Genomic DNA, 22361 nt, shown 5'->3' on the forward strand with positions numbered 1-22361 from the left:
CTAGAGTACTACCATCCACTGGATCTTTCTGTGACCATGGAAATGTTCTATACCTACATCGTCCATTATGGTAGCTACAAGCCACATATGGCTATCAGGCGTTTGAAGTGTGGCTAGTACAACAATGCAACTAAATTTTTTGTTTTAATTTTAATTTTAATTTTAATTTTAATTTATGGGAGCTACATGGGACTGACAACAACCATATTGGACAGCTCAGGCTTCAAGGTTCATGAAGAAGTGGAAGGGGTGGTTGGGATACATAGATACAATTTACAGAACTTTGGAGTAAGCCTCCCAAACTTTGTGTGCATTAATTCAATGATGCTTCATTTTGTGGTGTTTGTGTATGTGTGTGTGTGTTTCTTTCTCTCTCCTTCCAGTAAATGAATGGCTCCTCAAGTAAGGAATGAGGCCAAGAAGAATCTCAAGAAGAAATGCTACAACTGTGAATTGATGTAACCTAGAATGCCCCCTTCTTTCTTCTCTCTCCCTCCCTCCCTCAAGCCTCATTCACTCTTTGGATTGGCCGTTTCTTCATGAAAAGTATCTGCAAAACCATGGCAGAGGAACACATCTGTTACTGACACACAGTCACTGACACACACACACAAGCACTCACACACACATGCAAACATATCTACACACAGACACACTCCCATGGCCTCCAAGATGGGAAGTCAAATTTCAGAAAACAAACAGGTTCATTCATAAGAGATCTTAGAAGAAAATAACCAGTTAACCTGATTACAATTTTGATACCGTTTCCTGAACTAATAAATCTACCCAATGAGACTTTTCAGCCTTTGTACATACAAAATTCTTCCAAAAGAGAGAGAGGAGGAAACGCAGCTCCAACAGCATCGAGTGGACTTTGTTCTTGGCATCAAGTTATCTCGGGTGGTGTCCTGGGATCCTCTGAGGATGCTGGTGGCAGGTGAACCAGGACAAAGTTGGCCAAGGACACTTATTTCTAAGATTATGATTCTTCTGTTTACTCAAAAATTTCAAAAGAAAAGGACAGACATTGAAGAGATACACATTGTATATATATCACTGCAGACTATAAATGGAAATATTTCCCCTCTTTGTCACATATCTGTAGTAGGATTTGCCAAGATCAGAATCGATCCATTTGCTGTTTCTTGTTTTCCAAAGGTCATACATTGTGTTTGGTTATTGTTAACAGCTCAATAAATGTGTTTAACGAGTTGATTTCATTTTTCTGGCTTTGGTCTGTTCTCCTTCCTTACAGGCAAAGCCCTGACTCCATGCAACTGCGTTCTTTGATTTGACTTGTTCCTTCATCTACACGTTCTGTTCATTTGCAGCCAGTTTTTACTCAGTTTGTGGCAATCAGGAATGCATTTGCTAAGCAAGTATAACTTTAATTCCACTCCATGGCTCGATCATTCATACAAGGTGAGCTTCAGCCTGAGGTAGCAGGCGACAGATTTCTTGCATTTCAAAACTGCCATCCCCCCTGTGATGCTCCCTTGAAGGAATGCACTTTGCCTTGTAAATTCCTGGGAAGGGGGTGTCTTTTCTCTCCAGGTGCAGCCGGATCTCACAAAATACAAACGAATGCCTTTCTTTCCTTGTTTATAATGGTCACTCACTGTGTTTGGTTACTGTCAAGAAATCAATAAATGTGTTTAACAAGTTACCCGGTACCCGTGTCTGAGTTTATTGAAGAGGAGGATGCTCCCTGCTGAAGTCTCTTGAGTCCTGCTGCGTCCTCGAGCAATTGCATTGTGGCTGACAGGGCAGCAGAGCCACTGGAGCCACCTGGCTGGCCATTCCCAGAGCTGGGTAATTAATACCCTGTTGAGAAAACATATAGGCTTAACTCCTGGAAGAGAAGATTTGGATGTTCGTTCAGTGGCAAAATTAAAAATAACTTTTGTCTCTTCTTTCCATCACAGTCCCCAGAAAGAGGGAGAGCACAGGCATGCAGGGTCTGTGCAAATGGGAAACTTCACAGGCACCTGGGAAACTTCAGCCAAGTAACACGTTAACCATATTGACAATGAAAAAAAGATCAAATGGCCAAATATTTCATTTATAAAATAATACACTTAATTGAATTGTTTTCACTTTTTGCACCATTGTTAGTTAGATGATGGCCTTAGCTGTGATGACGTATGAGCCAGTTTCTGAGCAATTGTATTTTTTGCAGAAAACCAGATCTGTCTGCAAAGGTTTAGGGTAGACAGGTGACAGTCTTCCTTTGCATGGCTTGCTGCTTTCTTTCTGAGACAGAATCTTCCCTAGCTTGCAAGGGCAGGCAGAGGTGTAGTACAGTGGCTGAAGAAGATTGGTGAATCAACCAAACCTGGCCTCAAATCTTCACTGTGCCACTTGCCCGCTTGCTGTGTGACCCTAGGCAAGTGGCTTGACTTCTCTGATCCATGCATTGGGGATGCATGGATCATAACTGCCTCCATGAGTTGTGAAGCTTAATGCAACACAGCTACTTAAAGCAGCCAGCCCAATACCAGTGACTGTACATAGTACTGTACATGGTACCTGTAGGCCATGTGTGTGGCTCACCTGGCAGGGTTTATGTGGACCATACTATACCTCCCTCTACATGAAGGAGTTAGCACCAATCACAACAAAGCCATCAATTAATATCAAATGAGAGAAATAGACAGCCAGCAGTACCCATGTAGGTAAATGCCTGACTTGTGTTGGAATATGAGCAAGGAGCACTAGTGAGGAAGGAAGGGAGGCAGAAGCCAGGTTTCTAAGCTTTGTTCTGTTACTGGCATCTTCCATCATGCAAATTGGCTCCCCGTGCTGGGGCAGTGTCCTTATCTAGAAATAACTCAGACATGACCTCCCCACTATCATTCCCTAACACTCTCATTCACTTCTCAGTCCAGGGAGAGCAGAAGAAAACCCAAGCTGACACCCCTGGTGTCACTGGGCCCAAGCAGAATTTCACTTTGGCCAAGCAGAACCAGAAATAGAGTGAACTAGCTGGTCTCTCACCTGCTGGGCTGACCCTAAATGTGCCTTCTCCCCATTCCCTGCACTACCCAAACTATAAAATGGAAATAGGGGCACTTTGCCCTCAAACCATGGGGGAGTAAGAAGGATTCACTAGATTTCCACCACTCTAAGAAAAAAAAATTGGGAAGCTTTAAACATATCAAAAAGTCCCTGGGAGTTGACCTGGTAAAGCCATGGAGGAACGAAAATACATTCAGCCATGTGACATGCATGGATGTTCAGAAGGGGGGTGGGCAGCAGTGCTGGTTTTGCCCACAGAGCTGCAGGCTTAAATGGGCAGCCTGCCCACCTACAACATGCAGGGACGTGCATGTCATGTCTCGGGTTCCCTTCTCTGCAAAATGGGAAGGGGAAGTGAAAATATAAGCAGAAAAGATTGCTAGGCAAACTGCATGAGAAAAAGGGAAGACACAGTGTGGAGATCACCAGTGCCCCTCTCAAGGACACATTCTGTGGTTTCCAACACCATTTACAGCCTGGTTCCCACCTCCCTTGGTAGCAGTCTGGTTTCCATGGTGGCACCAGGACAACCACAACTCTGCACTAAATGTGTCTGGAATGTGAGTAATGTGGAGTTCGGGCAGCAGAGCAGCCCTCCATCCCAGCCCATACCTGCCCAGCCCAGCTTAAGCCGAAGGGTCTGACAATCATTGATTGACATATGCCTGCATCCCCACGGTGGACCCGTACCCTGCTGGACCCTAGAGCACAACTAGCTCATGAGAGTAAGTTTTCCTCTTCTAGAAAGCCTGAAAGTAGGACCCCCAGGAGCAGGGACTCACTTGGACATCACTCACCAGCTAGGATGACTGAACATAAGGAAAAAGCATACCAATAAAGGCTACCATGGGTTACACATGTCCTTACCCAAGCCCTGGGTTAAGCAACTTGCAAATATCATCTCACTTTGCCCACACAGAGACCCACAAGATCATCATCATTGCCATCACATGTTATAAATGCAGAAACTGCACTTCTTAAGAGTGGGTTTTGTGTTCAGGGTCCCACAGCTCATTAGTGGCAAAGCCAGACCCAGCTCTTTTAAGTCATTGGTTCTCAAAGTGTGGCCCTGTTGGTGTCACTGGAAAACTGGATAGAAATGCAAATTCTTAAACTGCACTCTGCAGTGGGGCCCAGCCACGTGTGTTTACCAGAGTCCTCCCAGTGATTCTGGTGCTCAGGTGTGAGGACCATCGTACACTAAATGCTTGTTCCTACACCCTCCTACTCTAGAAGTTCCCAAACTGTGCTACACATGAGACTCTCCTGAGATGTTTAGAAACCCCAGTGCCCTAACTGCGCTGCATACCACTAAGGTCAGAATGTCGGGGTGGCAGCCAACTCTCAGTGTTTTGTAAAAAATCCTCAGATGATTCCAACATGCAGCAATGCTGGGAACCACATCCCTGTCTGAAGGACCTGCTCAGAGAATGGCTCCCCATAAGGTGGGTCCATGGGAGCCCAGAGGCCAGCATTATTTACCGGATCTTCTCTTCTCGGAATCACATTCCTATCTCTGCTCACAGCAAATTTTTTGGTCTGAGAATGTTTCCCAGCCCCCTCTTCCTGCTCCAGATTTTCAGTTAACAGGTCTGGAATCTGAATTACAAATCTCCCTGCTTTAAGTGAAAGAAATATCAGTGTTTGAAATAATGTCTTGACACCAACCTTCCAAAACCCACCTCAGGTCATCACTCTGGATTAGTTGGATTGGAGGTAATATTTCTAAGACTTCAGACTGTCAGGAACAAACAGAAACAAGTGGTGAGTCAGGAGACCAGACGTTCAGAAAGATAAGATGGGTGCATAATTAAGCCACGGACAAATTACAGCCCTGTCAGTTCTGACGTCAGGGTGTCTTGTCCATGCAGCACTCCCTCCCTGCAACCTGGCGGCCCCATGACAAGCCCTCATCCTGGCCATAATCATCTCAGCCCAAACCATAGTAATATCCACCCAGCAGGTCCTCCTGCCTCCAGTCTCCAGACAAGTGAAAGATTCTGGGCCAAGATGCACCCAAAACAAATATCTAGACTCTGCTCCCAGATGAGGACAATTTGAGTCTATCCCGAATAAAGGTTCCGGGAAGTTTAGGCTAGATTGGGTGAAGGGTAGGGGTAGCAGTTAATCTAAGACACTTTCTAGAAGAGAGATCAAAACACAAAGCTAAGCAGATAATCCAACAGGGTAGCACTCCAAAACCAATTTGATAAAGAAACAGATTCCAGGAGCGATGCAAAAGGACAGGACCTATATTCAATACCTGGAATAGAGGTTAGAGAGTAGCACCCAGGGAACTAGCCTCAGCTACTCTTCACAGAGTGTCTGCCATGGGCCAGGGTGGGGAAGAAGACATTGAGGGTCTTGTCCCATTACCAACCCATTTTAGGATCAGTGAACCAAAATCTCCAACTGGAGCACATCTCCAAGATGCGAACGTCCGGTAGCCCCCACTCGTTTATAGGCAAAATATTCAAACTCCTTAGCAAAGCAGGGAAACCTTCCCTTAATGGATTTGCAATGGATGCCTACAAATTCATGCCTCGGCCTCCCAGCCTCCATCTGGGTCATCCCTCAGCTTGGAACACCCTTCCTGGTTCTTCTTCACTTGTGGAAATGCACACCTCTTGAGAAACCCAATTCAAATGCCACCCCACCAGAGGCATCCCAAGTTTCTCCAAGGAAGACTGTTTCTTCTCTGCCCTGAGCTCACATAGCCTCTTGACTGAAGAATTTATTTATTTATTTATTTATTTAAAAGAGAAAGTGTGTGCCTGAGTGGGGGGAAGGGCAGAGGAAGAGGGAAAGAATCTCAAGAAGACTCCCTGCCAAGTGTGAAGACTGAAATGGGCCTCGATCTCAAGAACCTGAGATCATGACCTGAGCCAAACCAAGAGTCGGCCGCTTAAACAACTGAGCCACCCAGGTGCCCCACACAGCTGATTGATTTTATCTCTGATTAACATTTACTTCATTCAGGTCTGTATTAGAAATACAGATGCAGAAATAGATGTGTGTTACAGAGCTAGAACTCCCTGTGGGTCCATATTTTTCCATCTGCCCACACCAGTCAGAAGTTCTCTAACGTTAGCCTTCCATGCATCTTTGTAGCTCTCCCTCCTATGCAAAGAAAGAAAAAAAATTAAATCACATCATAATTCTTTGTAAATAGAAGATACTCAAACAAGGTGGTTAGTTGATATGTAGAATTTTCCTATGAGAGGCAGGATAATATTTGATTCTTTTCAATTCAAGGTTGTTGAGCTCCTCCTGTGTACCAGGTATACACCAGGCATGGTCCTAGGTTCTTTTACATATGTTTTACATATATTTTTTCTTTTATTTGGTGCCCATAGAGGTTCTGTCAAGTAGTTCTTGGCTTTATTTTGTAGATAAAATGTTAATCAGAGAGGTATGAAGTTATCCTAGATCACACGGTTGTTGAGTAGCAGAGCCAGCAAAGGCGGATGCTAGAGAAGCACCAGATGAACGTGCTCTCAGCTGGTGCTAGAATGAAACCGTTCTTCCCACTGAGATTACGGTCATTTTTCTTTATACTGTGCCCAAAATACAGAGACCTGCCAATGGTTCCTATCCCCAGGCCAATTAAATCAGAGTCTCTGTGGATGAGTACAGGCCATAGAGAACCGTTCTCGGTGCTGGCTGCCCATCAGAGGCACCTGGGGGGAGCTTATAAAGGTGCCAAGTGTTGGCAGTTCTGAAAGTGCCCCAGGTGAATCTAATGTCAGCCACACCAGAGACCCATCACTTTATATGAAGGCATTTGCCAGACTGTTCCAAATACATATAGGCTGCCTGCCCCTGGAAGAGATACTCAAAAAGAATGAATGAATGGAGAGTGGATGAGAGAAAAGCATGACCCCTTTGGACACCCGTGATGCAGGGTTCTGAGTACATCACTCCAGCGAGCTGTACTCACAGGATTTTGTAGTTGACAGGGATGCTCCATCCTCACACCCAGTCGGCTTCCTGACCTTGGGGCTCACACTTAGTGGGAATTTGAATGATAGTGAATGGTTAACTTCAGGCAAGAGTTAAGAGGATGAAACTAAAGCCAAATGTCACATGCCCTGGTGGTCCATTGAGCTCCCAACACCCGAGCAAGTGAGTGGCAGCATGCCCCCCTTCACCAGATAATGAGATGTCTGCCTCCCCGACGTAAGGCACTTTATGAGTGAAATGGATATAATCATTTCTTTTCTCATATCCTACAAGTTGTGAAAACAAAACCAGAGAAGAGGTGAGAAAAAGCTTGAGAAATGTGTCAACCAAGTGTCAGGCAATGCTAATAGAAGGGATGCAAATGTTCCTGTTGCCGTGAATAGAGGTGCACGGCTGGAAAATGTGTGCAGCCATGGACCCTGCTGGCCACTAATCCAACAGCCACTGAGTGCCAGGCACAAATCCAGTCCTCAAAAACACCCAAGACAAAGTAGAGATGAGGCCCCAGTGTGTTTTGGGGATACATCGCCTAGATGCAAACATTTCAGAAGTGAAAACTTGAACTGCATCCAAAGAAACACTTTTAAGAACAGTTCTCTAGAAAGTTCAGGAGCAGTTCTCTAGAAAGATCGCCTAGGGAACTCTGAGAGGGAGAAGTTGATTTTAGTAGAGGCTTCCGGGAGAGAAGGCTCCCTGAGGAAGTGACATCTGAGCTGACAAAGCTCCAAGTGCATTTGGGTGAATAGGGAAGGAGCCAGCATTCCAGAAAGGCAGGAGCCTGAAGGAAGAGGTTAGGTGTATTCCAGAGCTGAGAAATGGTCCATGTGGTTGGAGTGGGACAGAGTCCCCAAGGTCACCCATAGCTGGCAGTCAAATCTTACTTGCAAGAGTTTTGCTGGGTCCCTTCAGAGCCAAGGGCTAACACTTGCTCTGAGTCACTTTATCAGCTGGACACTAAGGTCTTAGCACCAACTACACAGCTGGCTCTGGACCAAGCACGGTGGGGGAAACAGAAGGATAAATTATGGTTCCTGCCCTCAAAAAGTTTAAAATGTAGTTGTGAGAGACAATGAATGAATGTGGAACTCTTACCTATGTGACTTAGGAAAGTTTAACACTCAGAAGATAATCATTTTTTTACATTGTCAGACAGGCAAGATGGCCAAGTGTGGTTGTACAGTCTGTACATTGCACAAAAGTGCCCAGCTGAGAGGGTGACTGGGGATATCTTTTTGCAATTCAGCAGTTTAGAGAGAATGAATGCCTTCTTGTAATTCACACAAAGGCAATGTGTGCTCGCTGAATCCCTGAAAGGCAGCAACTTTAAGAGTAATAGGAGATTCCAAAATGAAGAACAACATCTTGATTGAAAAGCTCAGTGGAGAACTTTAGTGAAGAAAGAGGGATTTGAATTGGGCCTGCTAGGTGGCAGGATTGGCATAGGTGGGAGGTATGGTATCCTAGAACAGCAGAACAGCTGGAACTAAGATCTGGGGCTAGAACAAGCCTGGCAGGTGCTCTCAGCATGATGAAACTTCACTGGCTTAGTACAGATCAGATGAAAATTGACCAAGGAAAAAGCTGGGTTTGATATCAGGAGGCCAGTGTCTTTGTCAGGGTGCAAACCAGAAGGAGCAGGTGCTCCTGGGCCTGGCTAGCATGTTCATATCTGAGATCTCCAATTCACTCACTGGTGACCCTGACAACTATCTTATGCCTCTGAGTTTAAGATTTCTTATTCAAAAACAAAACAAAACAAAAAACAAAAAACAAACAGAGGACACTCCTTTTGCAAGCAAATATACAGAGATAAAATGGGAAGAGAGCTACCTACTTCATTGGGTTGTGAGAAATAGTGTAATAAGCAATAGTAAGCCACTGTAAGTCTTGAGCAGGAATATGACCAGAAGGGGAAACAATTATGAGAGTCATCTGGCAGCTCTGAGTAAGGGCATCTCCCATAGAGAGAAGACAGTCATATGGGATCTAGGAATACACCAAAGCCATAGAACCAGCAGGTTGTAGGGGGAAGGAAGAAGAAGGCAGATTCAGATTCCCATAAGGAACACGCTGAAAGGCCACTTCTCTGAAGCTTCTTCCTGTTTTCAGACACCTGGTCCTCGAGGGTCCCAAGACTCCCAGGGTTAAAGGGACAGCCCAGTAGCTCAACCACCTTGTCTGGGAAGAAGCTTCAGGCATTGGTGCTCTTTGAGATATATGAGAGACCCTAAATAAAAGAGGATTAAAGAGGAGACACCAAGAAGGAAACAGTGGAGGGAGAGACCAGTGGTGATGCCTGATGTCCACTAAGCACAAACTATGGGCTCTATAGGCACCAGTCCACTTCATCATCACAATCCTGTAAAGGAGAAACTATTGTCACAAATTCATGTTACCGAAGGGAAACCAGAGGTGCAGAGAAGTTAAGCTCTTCACTCAACTAGTAGGTAGCCAAAGAGAAGAGCCTGGCACCAGAGCCCTCACACCTCACCTCTCTGTCATGGTGCCTCACAGAAAATGTGCCAGTAAGAAACACACACCAGAGCTGAATTAAAACAGGTAACCAGTATATACACAAAAAGAACTGAAAACAGACTCAAACAGGTACATGAGCACGCATATTCATAGCAGCACTATTCAAAATAGCCAAAAAGTATATATAGCCCAATTGCCCAGCAATGGATGAATGGATAAACAAAATGTGGTATATCCATACAATGAAATAATGGAATATTACTCATCCTTTAAAAAAAATGAAGTGTCGATACGTGCTACAGTGTGGATGAAACTTGAAAACATTACGCTAAGTGAAAGAAGCCAGACACAAAAAGCTACGTATTTCATTTATATGAAAGATCTAGATGAAGTAAATCCACGTAGATGAAACACAGATTGGTCCTTACCAGGGGCTTGAGTATGGGGGCAGAGGAAATAGGGAGCAACAGCTCAACAGGTACAGGGTTCTTTTTTGGGATGTTCAAAAAGTTTTGGAACTAGAAAGAGGTGTGGTCGTGCAATATTGTGAATATACTAAATGTCCCTGAATTGTTCACTTTAAAATGGTTCACTTTAAGTTATGTCAATTTCGCTTTGAATTCAGAAAAAGAGGAGGAGGAAAAAACCAAAGCCCAAGGCTCAGGATGAACAAGGATAGGGATGGAGGCACCTGCTTGAGTGTGGAGGGAGTAACAGAGAGGTATAGAATTCATAGTCAGCCTCTCATTTGTGCACCAGGCTTATTTAAACCCAACTTTGTGGCAACCTTTGGTTGATGGAAAAACATACTGGATGGCAATGTCTGATGGTCACTGAATACCTCCTCTGCACCAGACATTGTGCCAAGCCCTTAACTGGTATTATCTTAGTCAATCCTCCAATAGTCTTCTGTCATATAAGCATATATTGGCCCCAAGCACAGTGAACCAAACAGAGGCTCAAAACGTGTAAGGAACTTGCTCAATAGCCTACTGTCAATAAGTGGCAGACTCAGGATTCGAACCCAGGTCTCTCAGACAGTTCCACACTCCACCCTAGGTTATTCCTCCCTCTGTCCCTGAAGCTTCAGAATCCCTCCACCCACACAGGACACTCTGGGATTGGGGAGATCACTGCTGTAGACAGCCAGCCACACTTTCCCCCTAGCACGTTACCATCCTCCGGGCAAAGAGAAGTGAGCTCACTGTCCCTGCAGCAGTGTGTCCCAGAGCCCCCAGCCTGAGTTTGAACTAGCAGTGGGCAGCTTGGCCATGTCATTTCCAATTTTCCTTCCTGACCAGAGATGGACAGGAGAAATCATTGGCACTCAGGGCGATTGTTTTGTTTCTACTGAATTAAAACAACTGCCAAACTACCGAGGCCATCTTCCACACTCTTGCTACAGAATTATTCAGAAGAAAAGTTTGTGTGATTAAAAACCTAAACCAATTATAGTGAGAAGCCCAGCAAGAAAGAGAACCCAGACTCCTTCCTGTGGTGTCCAAAAGCATGGAAATAACTAAGGATCTGTCAAACGACCAAGCTGAAGCAGAGGATGAAAAATTGATAATAAATCTTTTCAAGAGGAAACTGGGCACTGACAAAGAGGAAATACTAGAAATGGCCCCATTCCAGGAACTTAGCTTAGCCCTCACTGGAGTGGCAAACAACCCTTGGCTTCCCAGAAAAGCCAGAATTGAGGAGAATTGGTGACACTCAGGGAAGCCTTGTAGGATAGTAGAATTTGGTGAAAAAGAGGAGAAATCTGGTGACCCTGTGCACCAGAAACCTCAAGAAATAACTATACTGCCTCACCACCATCAATGCCCCACACTTCTGCCCATGTTGGTAGGAAAGAAAGACATGTAGCTAGTTGGACTCTCCCTCAACACATCCTATAAAATTGATGACTTTGGGGAAAAAACAATTAGGGTCAATAGTTGCTACCAGCCAGATGCCCTAGACACAGCTCTTCATCTCTGTGAACTCTGCTTTTCTTGTTTGAGACAGGAGGGCATCACCTTCTATTCTCTTGAATGTTTTTCCCTAAGAACACACATGTTCTACTGATGCGTGGTGAAGCTCTCTGAATTCTCTCTCCCAGCTCGTTTGCTCTGGGTCCCCTCTGCATTAACAGATAATGCCTTCCCTCACATTGCCTTGGTCTTCTTCACATGCCATTTTGAAAGTCTTATGTTGTTCCATCTGAGGGTCCCCTCTCTCCCTCCAGATTAATAATAATGATGGCTTCCCAGCTGTGCGATGATAGGAATTATTTAATTTCTTTGAGCCACAGTGTCTTCTCATGCAAAACAGGAATAATGAATACTAAATAATATCTAACTCTCATGATTTTGAAAGGATTAAGTGAATTAACATGTGTGAAAACGCTTAGCATATTTTTTAAGGCCTATAAAAAATGTCACTTTCATCTTTTCCTCAAACTAGAACCCCAAAATCGGGATGATATCTTTCCACACACACAGTAGATATTTCCCTCCTGCGTATCTCCTTTACAGGGCTTATTAATGAGACCACTTAAGAGCATAAAGTTGAACAACAATCAAAATGGCTGCACTAATGATTCCTCAAGGCTTGATTTTAAACAAAGTAGCCTTCTTTCTCTCTTCTGCAAACCTCCCCTCCTCCCTTCTCTTCCTTTTGTTTCAAGAACCTGGTACCACCCTAAAGACAAAAGGAATGAGGCTGGCAGCAGGTACACAATGTCTGTCGAAATCGGCTAAGGCCTGTATTTGCCTGTAAGACACACCCAGCCTCTTCCTAAAGAGGGGTTTGCAGGTTTTTTGAAGGCCTTCTCCTGCTGAGCCTCCCTTGCCCAGCGAAGTAATAAATTATCCTCCTTCTTTATACCCAAACTCTGCCTTTGTGTTACATTTCCTGCCGAGCACAGAGGTCAGTTTTTTACAACATTAACACACATTTGGAGCGTTATCTATAGGTACAGATGAGGGGAAGTCTAGCCAATGACTAGGAGGAGGAAGGTATATTAGGAAGTTTAATTAAAGCTAATTGCTGTAACAATCAACCCCCAAAATCTCAGAGGCTTAACATAATACAGATTTATGTGTCTCTTGCATCACAGTTCAATGCCAACATTCATCTCCTTGGTAGCTCTCCTCCAAGCAGTGAGTGATACAGGGATCCAGGTTCTTCCAATTCAGGCCAGTCCTGGAAGTGACATACATCATTCTCCCCACATCCTATTGGCCAGAACCTAATCACATGGCCCCACTCTAGCTGCAAGGGAAACTGATAAATATAGTCTCCATGTGTGGCCAGAGGCCCATGGAAACTGATATGCATGTGGCTTTCCCCCTGACACAGTCAGTGCAGGGTTATGGAGAGGAGGGCTAGCCCACTCTACCTATTGCCTTAAGAAATACAGCAGCTGTGACAGGAGTCTAGCCAGGGCCCACCCTGCTCCTGAGAAGTTTTGCCCACTCTTGGTCCTACAGCACCTGTTCTGAGAGAGGCTGGGCCTCCCAGGCAGGAGGTGAGGATTTCTCTCAGTGCTGGGTTCCTAGATTCTCCTTGTGCAAGCCCTCGGAGAGGGAGAGTTGACTCACTTTATAAGGGGAAGGGCACCAGTGAAAGCAGGTGTCTCTGCAAAAACAGGTACACTCACCAGGGACACCCTATACAGAAAGCATTTTTTTAAAACTACATCAGCTCTGTTTCCTATTTCAGCAGCCCACCTTCTTTCAATCCTTATGCCCTTGGGAAAGAAAATGGCAAAAACCAATCCAGCGATGTAAAAGATAGCGTATAAGGAATGATATTGTCCAACAATAACAAAGGTCTCCCTCCTAACAGGGCCCCAGGACTGGAAGTAGAAGGACAGGACCTCAGATACTGTGTCCCATACTCCAGACGAGTCCCAGGACACAAGTCCCTCACCTCCCCAGGTGCCATAGAGTCTGCTTTTCAGATCCGCTCTCTGCCTGCCTTCATCCTGCTCTGTGCTACAGGAGGCTGACCTTCTGGACCTATGAGTAGGCTCCTTGACTCTCTCACTTCCATTCAGGTCCTACCGTGGGTGCTGCAACAAAAGGAGACTGGAGGAAGGGAGGAAGGGAGCGGAGGGATATATTCCACAGAGCTCTCCTGGATACCAGGCTGACAGTGTCTGCATGTTTTGTCGAAGGCTGCAGCTCCAGTGACCAGCTCATCCTGGAGCTACAGATCTCAGAGGGCAGCTGCTCTGTCCTCAGCCCCATATTCCACTTGCCTATGACAAGAGTCTCCATGCTCCCCTGGCTAAAGCACTTACATTGTGTGCTGGTTCCATCTTGTCAGGGTACCCGGTGACCTCTGCAGGAAGAGTAGCCACATCCCATCAAAGCCCCAAAGGCTGAAGGAATTGGCTCTGGGCCCCAAGGCTGAAAGACCCAACCAACATGGATCCCTTCCTGCAGCCTCAGGCCCAGGAGGCCACGGGATGTTCTAGAAAGAACCCTGAGTTCTAGACTCATTTGGGTCAGTAATTTGTTTCACAAATAGGGGCAGATTCATTGGCCTGAGACTCATTTTCCTTATCTGTTTAAAATACAGTAATACTATCCCTGTCGTGAGGACTCAGTGAGCAATGTAGATAGAGTGCAATGCCAGCCACAGAGGAGCTTTTGGCATATGTCAACTTCCTTCCTCCCTCCCTCTTCAATTCCTCACTTGGTATAATAAAAGAGGAATTGTTTTCATCAGATATGAAACAACCACCTTAATTAAGCATCCACCATGTGCAAGCAACTCCGTAGTGTTCTGTGAAGGGAATAGTCTGGTGCTTGCTTCTGAGTGCCTGAGGTCTCCGACAAGGGACACAAGTGGATCCCCACAGCCTGCAACCCAGACAAGTGGTGGGGGAAGTGGGGGGAGGGCAGTTCAGAGAACCACACACACAGGAAGCAATGATAAACTTGGGAAGTGGAAAAACACGTCCTGAAGGAGCACAGTTCTGAAGTCTGGGCTTCCCATCCAGCAGTTGGGACCGTTAATTGCCCATTCACACCAAGTACCTCATTTCGCACAGCAACCTGTCACCGTATAGCAGCTTGGGCCTGACGTCCAATTCTGCCCTGGGCAAAAACACTCCTCAGAGTGTAAATGACATTTCCTTCTGGTGTGTCCAAAAAATAAAGAATGCAAAAAGAAACGGAGAACAGCAATGCTCTACACTCTGGGCTTCTGCCTACACTGGTAACAGAGCAGGTTTTTGAAGAATTCTCTAGGAGGCTTCCCTGCAGCTGCTGAGCAGTCTTACCCCCTTATCTGATACACGTGACTCACCACTCCCAGCTGGGATGCTTCGAGGTCCCCCACTGCCCTCAGAATAAGGAGGAAATTCAAGCCACCTAGTCTGGCGCATGAATTCTTTCATTATCTGGCCCTTCCTATCCCCATCCACCCTGTGTTCCTGTCACACGGATTACTTATAAAACCTTAAGCAAATCACAGTATTTCAAGCCATGGTATAGGCTTTCCCCTCTGCTTGGAAAATCCTTCCCCAACTTATCCACCTCTCATCTACTTACTAAAAAATAAATATCTAAGTACCACTTCCTCCCAGAAGTCCCACTGACTTTATCAACTGAGCCACTGGCCCTTCTCTATGTGTGTAGCTGCATGACAAACACACCTGCACTGCACTGGAACTGTTTGCTCTTCTAGATAAGCAACAAGAGGAGCAAGTCCTTGGAGGCAAATGCCATGTCTTATTTATAATCTGAGCACCAGGCATAAAGCCTGCCACATGGCAGATGCCCAATCAGTGCAGAAGAAATGAATGACTAAAATATCAACTGAGTGAAGGCTAAGAGAGTAGTTATTCAGAAATCAAGCCATATCGGTGTTTTCATTCAATAAAATGGTCATGGAAGTTCCCAGAGCTGAGGTGACCATTTGGGGTCATAGGCAAGCTGGAAGATGAGGGAAGTGGCCACTCGACACTCCGGAAATCAAGCAGGTCCTCAGGTGGAGAAGACAGCCCTAGTTAGTCCCCACTGCAGTCTTGTGTCCTACATCAAATTACAGTCTCCATTTTACTCATTAGGCAATCAACTCTCACTTGCCCAGGGTCCCATAGCTAACAAGCAGTAAACGAGGATTCACATCCAGGCCACTTGACTTCAGAATGACACACTCAATCCTGACACAATAGCCTCCTGGCTCAGGGATACCTCCCCATGGTTTGTCACTGCTCCCCAGGTCTGGAAAGACTTGCTTCAGCTTCCTCTCTTTGTCTTGAATTATGTGATACTCCCTGAACTCGTACTCAGTGCCTTGCACCTGGCTGGCAAGGTCTGTGCTTCCTGTCACCCAAAAGACCTGACTGAGGTCCTCTGATAGATGCTTTGAGAAAAACACTTAAGACAGGAGAACAGGCAGGGTGACACATGAAGGGGGAAGCGGGTGTACCAAGGGCAGGGAAGGGCCTGGGAGAGAAGAGACATGCAGGCCACCAGAAGTGCAGGTCACCTGGAACAACATGCCAGAGGCCAGCTGGCTGGCCGGGCATTTTAGAAAGTGAAGCTCCGAAACCACTTAGAACATCGTCCCCAAAGCTTCTCTTTATCTATCCATGTGGCATAACTTTGGATAAGGAATTTGCTCAAGTTGTTTATTGTTTCTCAGAGGAAATTCACCTACGAGCTGTCAGCTTACATCTCAGAAAAGCCTAACTAAAATTCCCAGCAGAATCCAGAGACTCCTAGACTCCTTGAATATTAGAGCTGGAGTAGTAAAAGTTTTGATGGAAGCTGCAGTTACACCTATGCCAGGCCCTGGGATGAGGCTCTGATGTAGATTCATCTCATCCTCACAGCAACATCTCTGCAAGGAACATCATCCTGATTTCTGAGGCAGAGAAAGAATTCATTAACCTGCCTAATGCTACACAGTTGGTGTCCAAGCTGGGATCAAACCCACGTAGGTCTAAGCCTAACATTCAAGCCCTTTCACCTATACGAGGGTCAGCGTGTTGCCTAGTTTTGTAAATAAAGTTTTATTGGAACACAGCCATGTTCACCCATCCTGTGCCTGCTATGGTGCCAGAAGGCCAAGTTGAACAGTTGCCACAGAGACCATATGGGCTGCAAAGCCTAAAATATTTATATTCTCTGGACATTTGCAGGAAAATTTTACTGACCCCTGCCTTCGACTTTGCTGCTTTGGAGAGTTTTTAGTTCAACCTTCATTTTTGAAGATTATCAAAGTGATGGCCAGATATGTGAAGTGATTTGTCTGCAGCCACACTAACTCTCACCTCTTACCTCACTGTTTCCATTCAATAAATATTTACTTTCTTCACTGCGGCTGTTCACTCTGTGGAAAAGGAACTGGTTCCATCTCCAAGGAACTAAAAATATAGTTGTAAAAACAGATGTACATACTAAAAAAAATTTCTGAATGCAAGTCCATATATACAACACACTATCCCCATGAATCTCGCCAGACTCACCTCCTGCTCCCCTCCCCATCTCTCGCCACACTATGGCCTGCCTTCTGTTTTCCAGCAGGTTGCTAAAGATTGACCATGAGCCAGAAAATAAGCCCTGGCAGTAGAAGCCAGGGAATCAACTTGGTGTAGGTAGGAAAGTAAAGTGTGAGCAGGTCAGGCAAGTGATTCGGGATGGAACCTGTGAACAGTGTTAGCATGAACAGATGACTCAGTAGCACAGGACCAAAGCAGACATCCCAAGTCAGGGATGTGACAGGTATGCTATGGACAGAATGTGTCCATAGAAAAAAGATGCTTCGAGCAACATTTGTTACTGGAAACTCAGGCTACTGTTAAGTAACACAGACAGAGAGAAATCAGTAAACAACCCTCTCTTACTTGCCAGCAATTTCCAAGGGCCTTATCTGATAAGAAAGGTTTGTCTGGGTTTCCCCCTTTGGAGAGCTTGAAAATTTGTATGACAGTCAGCTGGTTGACTGTGTTAGCTAAGCCTGTTACCTGGGCCAGGCAAAAACCACTTCCTGGAAATCAAAAGTCATTTTGACAATATGAAATACAAAGACAACAGAGACAAAGGAGGGTCTTCCCCTCAGAGGGGCTGTCATCCAGTAGAGAAGAAAGGATGCACACAAGGAAGCAATGTGATGGCATGTGATGGGTTTAGAAGACACGGTTGGTAGATCTACTCGTCTCAAGCTATGAAGCCCCTTAGACTCAAGTAATTGAATGAACCCCTTAGACCCTTGACTGTGTTTCCAACCAAGGGGAAATCTTATCTATGACATAGGCCTGAGGCTTGTGAGATTATTGTCATTATTAATAGTTACTAACTACCATTTGTTCAGCACTTTACACTTAACAAATCACTTGACACTTAGTGTTTTAATAAACAGCAAACATGTTGCTGTGAGAATTAAATCTTTGTGGAGCACCTGGGTCAGTTGAGCATCTGACTCCTGATTTCGGCTCAAGTCTTGATCTGGGGTCATGAGATTGAGCCCCTCGTCAGGCTCCACACTCAGCAGGGAGTCTGCTAGAGATTCTCTCTCTCTCCTTCTCGCCCTCTGCCTCTCCCCCCTGCTCATACATGCATGCGTGCACTCTCTCTCTAAATATTTGTAGCAACACCTACCTCACACTATGTTAACTATGGAGGACCATACAAAACTGACCTCCCATGAGTCCCTCTGTTTGATCCAAAGAGTCTAGTCCAGGTATTGATGCACGTGGACTTTGGGGGAGGCTCATTCTTCTGGAGGGAAAATGGCAGATGTATTGTCTTATATAGAATCTTGGGCAAGTTATTTCTTCTTGAATTTCAGTTTCCTCATTCATAAAATGGGATTATTACCACTTCGGCTATTGTATCATCAGGGAAGAGTTCCCAAATCCAAGCAGAGGAGAGATACAGGAGAGAAATAGGTTAATAATACCTCTTAACCAAAGGCCAGCCATTTCCTAAGTTAGACCAGAATCCATGATGTCAATTTTCATCACCTATGTGAAGTTCCAGGCCAAACACAACCCATATCAGCTCACAGAGAGCTGATTTTTAAATGTTCAGGAATACTTAAGTTTCTTAAACTGATGGTGATTGAAAATCTGAACATGGTGAAAGTATTGACACCATTTAAACTGGCAAATACTATAAGGCAGGGTTTGATTGTGAAACTTACTGTTTCTCCTCTTGGCACTTTGTTTCTCTGTACAACACTACAATATCACTCACAGAATATTTCACTTCAAAAAAAAAAAAGAATATTTCACTTCTAGTCGCCAGGTGTCTGGGGGTTTCCATCAAGCAATTTTCAGACACCAGCAGGGTGATTCTGACACCATCTACCTAGAGTTAGCGTCAGATCCCACAGGCTGGGGCCTCAGTCCCATAAGACTGTCCACACTGCAGATAATAATGGCAAGTCCAGGTTGTCACCTGTGTTTCTGACCAACTGACTGTAAATCAGAAGTTCCCCTACCCCTCCTTTGGTTCAATAATTTGCTAGGGAAGCTCACAGTACTCAGGAAAACCTTTGATGTACTAGATTACCCGCTTATTACAAAAGGATTATTACAAAAGATGTCACTCAGGAACAGCTAGATGGAAAAGATGCATGGGGCAAACTTGTGGGAAGGGGTACAGAGCTCCTCTGTCCTTTCAGGACACACCCATCTCCCAGCATGCTGATGTGTTCCCCAATCCAGAAGCTGTCAGAAACACCTTTAACTAGAATCTTTATGTTTTTTAAAGATTTTATTTATTTATTTATTCATGAGAGACACACACAGAGTGAGAGAGAGAGGCAGAGACATAGGCAGAGGGAGAAGCAGGCTCCATGAAGGGAGCCCAATGTGGGACTCGATTCCAGGTCTCCAGGACCAGGCCCTGGGCTGAAGGCGGCACTAAAGTGCTGAGCCACTGGGGCTGCCCAGCTAGAGTCTTTATGAAGGCTTCATTCCAGAGGCATCATTGATTGACTCATTGGCCATTGGTGATGAACTCAACCTTCAGCTCCTAGAGGTTTGGGGATGGGGGACAGGATCTGAAAATTCCAGCCCTCTAATCACGGTGGGCTGTCCTGGAAACCAGTGGCCCTCCAAAGTGCTTCTGAAAAGTCACCTCATTAACATAAACTCAGGTGTGGTTGAAAGAAGCTTGTTATGAATAACAGAAGACACTCATCTTACATTTATAGCTCTATTGCTGAAGAAATTCCAAGGGTTTTTAGGAGCTCTGTGCCACAAAAGGACAAAGACCAAATATATATTTAATATATATCACAATATTACAGTTCTGTTGCTGTTGCTCCCAGAATTTTAGTTTACCAGCACACCACTGGCTAGGTTAGTAACCCCACATTCAGGGTCCTGGTTAGTTCCAAGAATGCCATTCCCTGAGAATAGCATGAATGGAGGGTAAGCTGTTTGTCAGCACCACTCAATTCTGTGGCATTTTAAATCTCAGAGGGTCCATTTCCCTTTGGTTAAGAAAGAGGTTCTTTAAACTTTCTCCTATTCCAAAACACCTGTCAGAGGTAAGACACATTCCTCTGAGTGTCCTGGCCTCAGCCGGATTTCTAATCACTCTGCCTGTACCCAATCCCTTCTCTCCACTGAAGAAAGCACAATGCCATGAGTGGGGCGGCACTTTTACAGGCAAGATCCCACTGTTACCCCTCACGATATGGAACATAAAATATTTGCCTCCTGACTTGTATCTAGTCCAGTTTCATTTTTCAAGCTACCTAAAAGCCACTCATAACATTATCTGAATTGACTTGGAAAAGGACAAAAAAAAAAAAAATCTGAGTTGGCATTTGTGATCTCACACTCAGGCTTCTCCATAAGAAATCAGTCATTTCCTCAGCTGTCTGTCTAATGAACATGTGCTGGGCACCCGTCATGTCCTCATCTTCTAGCTGCTGCCAGGGACAACCATCAGAAATACTCATCTGATCCCCTTTCTTCTCTTCTTTAACTCTTCAATAACTCTCCATAGCCTACAGAATTCATTTAAACTTGAGCCTGAGATACAGGGCTCTCACAGTCCGGCTCCAGCATACCATCAACAACAGCCCCTTTGTAGTTTCTGGAATGAAGTATGTGGTCTCACAACTCTGGCTTCTCAGAAAATAATAAGGAACACACTGGCATGATCAAAATTTTAAACCATAAAAAATATGTGGAATGAAAAAACTAAAGTTCCCTTTCACCCTCTACCTCTGATCCCCAATTTCAACCCCTTTCCCAAAGGTAACCACTTAACACTTTAGGTTCTGTCTTTAGAAACTTTAAAAAACACACACTTATGTACATCCACACTACTTATATGAATATATTGTTTTGATGTCAAAAAATAATTAATAGGATGGTACTACATATATTACACACAAAATAATTTTGTTTTTACCTTATATCTTAGAGATCCTCCCCTGTCTGTACATCATATATCTATTTCATTCTTCTCAAGAACTAAATTTATTTCCATATTATGAATACATTAAATTATTTAATCAATTTCCACGTGATTGGCATTGGGGTTGTTAATTGCTTTTCACAATTGTGAACAATTCTGCTTGGAATATCCTCATACATATTTGTACACATGTACATCTCAAGAACAAAAATTTTGAATTGGCATTTCTGGGCTAAAGGGTATGTTTATTAAAATTGTAATAGGTACTACCAAAATGCCTTCCATAAAGACAGCCTGTTTATACTTCCAACTACAGTATATGATCAAGTGATATTACTTGATCACTTTCTAATGTTTGCTGATCTGATAGGTTTTCAAAAAGATATCATTTAAATCTGTATTTCCCTGGTTATTAAGAGAGGGTATGCAATTTTTCAAATATGTATTGGCAGTCTTTATTTTGTTTTCTGTGAGTTACCTGTTTGCACACTTTGCCTGCTTTTCTACGGGGTTGTCTTACTGATTTGTAGGAGTTCTTTATATGTTAGAAAGAATAATCCTGCTTCTATTAGATATATTTATTCATCACCGCTTTTCCTTCATAAGCAGACAGCTTGACTGTGCAAAGCCTCTCTAATGGATATAGGATCATTTCTTGTAGTGTATAAATAATCTCTACAGAGACTTCTATTCCCATACTACTTATTCCATAATAGGTGCCACCATTACTTCTTAGTGTGCCTGTGAAAGACTCACCAAACAAGCATGGCCTTCTATCCCACTGAGCCTGAACATGGCCCCTTGAATCGATGTCAATGCAATGATCCAGGTAGCTAATCTGAATAAACCAAAATTAACCCAAAGGCCTAAATATATCTGCCATATCAGCTGTGAAACACACATGGTGTATGATAAGGATGGCTCTGTTCACAGAAGCATCATCCTTCAGTCCTTGATCTCTAAGTAAATACCCTAGAGCTCATCCTAGATGCAGATACCAAGAGAATAATCCCAGTCCTGCTGCCTATCTGATAGATGTGAAATAGAGCAAAGTACAAGACTATTTGCTCAATCCTCACTCTTTTTTTAAGATTTATTTATTTATTTTAGCGAGAGTGAGTCCTGAAGCAGTCTCCTAAGTATGGAGCCCAACATGGGGCTCAATCCCAGGATCCCAAGATCATGAACCTGAGCTGAAACCAAGAGTTGGCCACTCAACCAACTGAGCCACCCGGTGCCCCTGCTTAATCCTCACTCTTGAGATCAGGGTCAAGAGGTCACTCTTGAGGTGTGGCTACACAGGTATTATGTCCCAGCTCTAACATTTAGCTGATCCCTCACATCCTTCCTGGACCAGGTGAGTCAATTCATCTTTGGTTGTCAAACAAAAACAATAGTCTCTCTCTCTCCCTTTTAAACAGAAAAAGGATTCATCAAATGGAATCTCCTTGCTATAAATAATGCCATACGCATATAACTAGTTGTTCTAATTCTCTTCCAACTGTCCTACAGGTTATT

The 22361-nt window shown here is 44.4% G+C and overlaps 1 protein-coding gene across 3 annotated transcripts in view; it reads left to right on the plus strand.

Annotated features, from left to right (window-relative positions):
* Positions 1-1666, plus strand: part of CA10 (carbonic anhydrase 10) — a 473876-nt gene extending 472210 nt beyond the window's left edge. For all 3 annotated transcript variants that reach the window (XM_077852675.1, XM_077852674.1, XM_077852676.1), the window contains exon 10: positions 384-1666. In XM_077852675.1, the coding sequence (XP_077708801.1) occupies positions 384-406 (23 nt within the window). In that variant the 3' untranslated portion in view covers positions 407-1666. The remainder of the gene's footprint in view (positions 1-383) is intronic.
* The last annotated feature ends 20695 nt before the right edge of the window (positions 1667-22361 follow it).

This window comes from Canis aureus, chromosome 16 (genome assembly GCF_053574225.1).
Source record: "Canis aureus isolate CA01 chromosome 16, VMU_Caureus_v.1.0, whole genome shotgun sequence".
Lineage (NCBI taxonomy): Eukaryota > Metazoa > Chordata > Mammalia > Carnivora > Canidae > Canis > Canis aureus.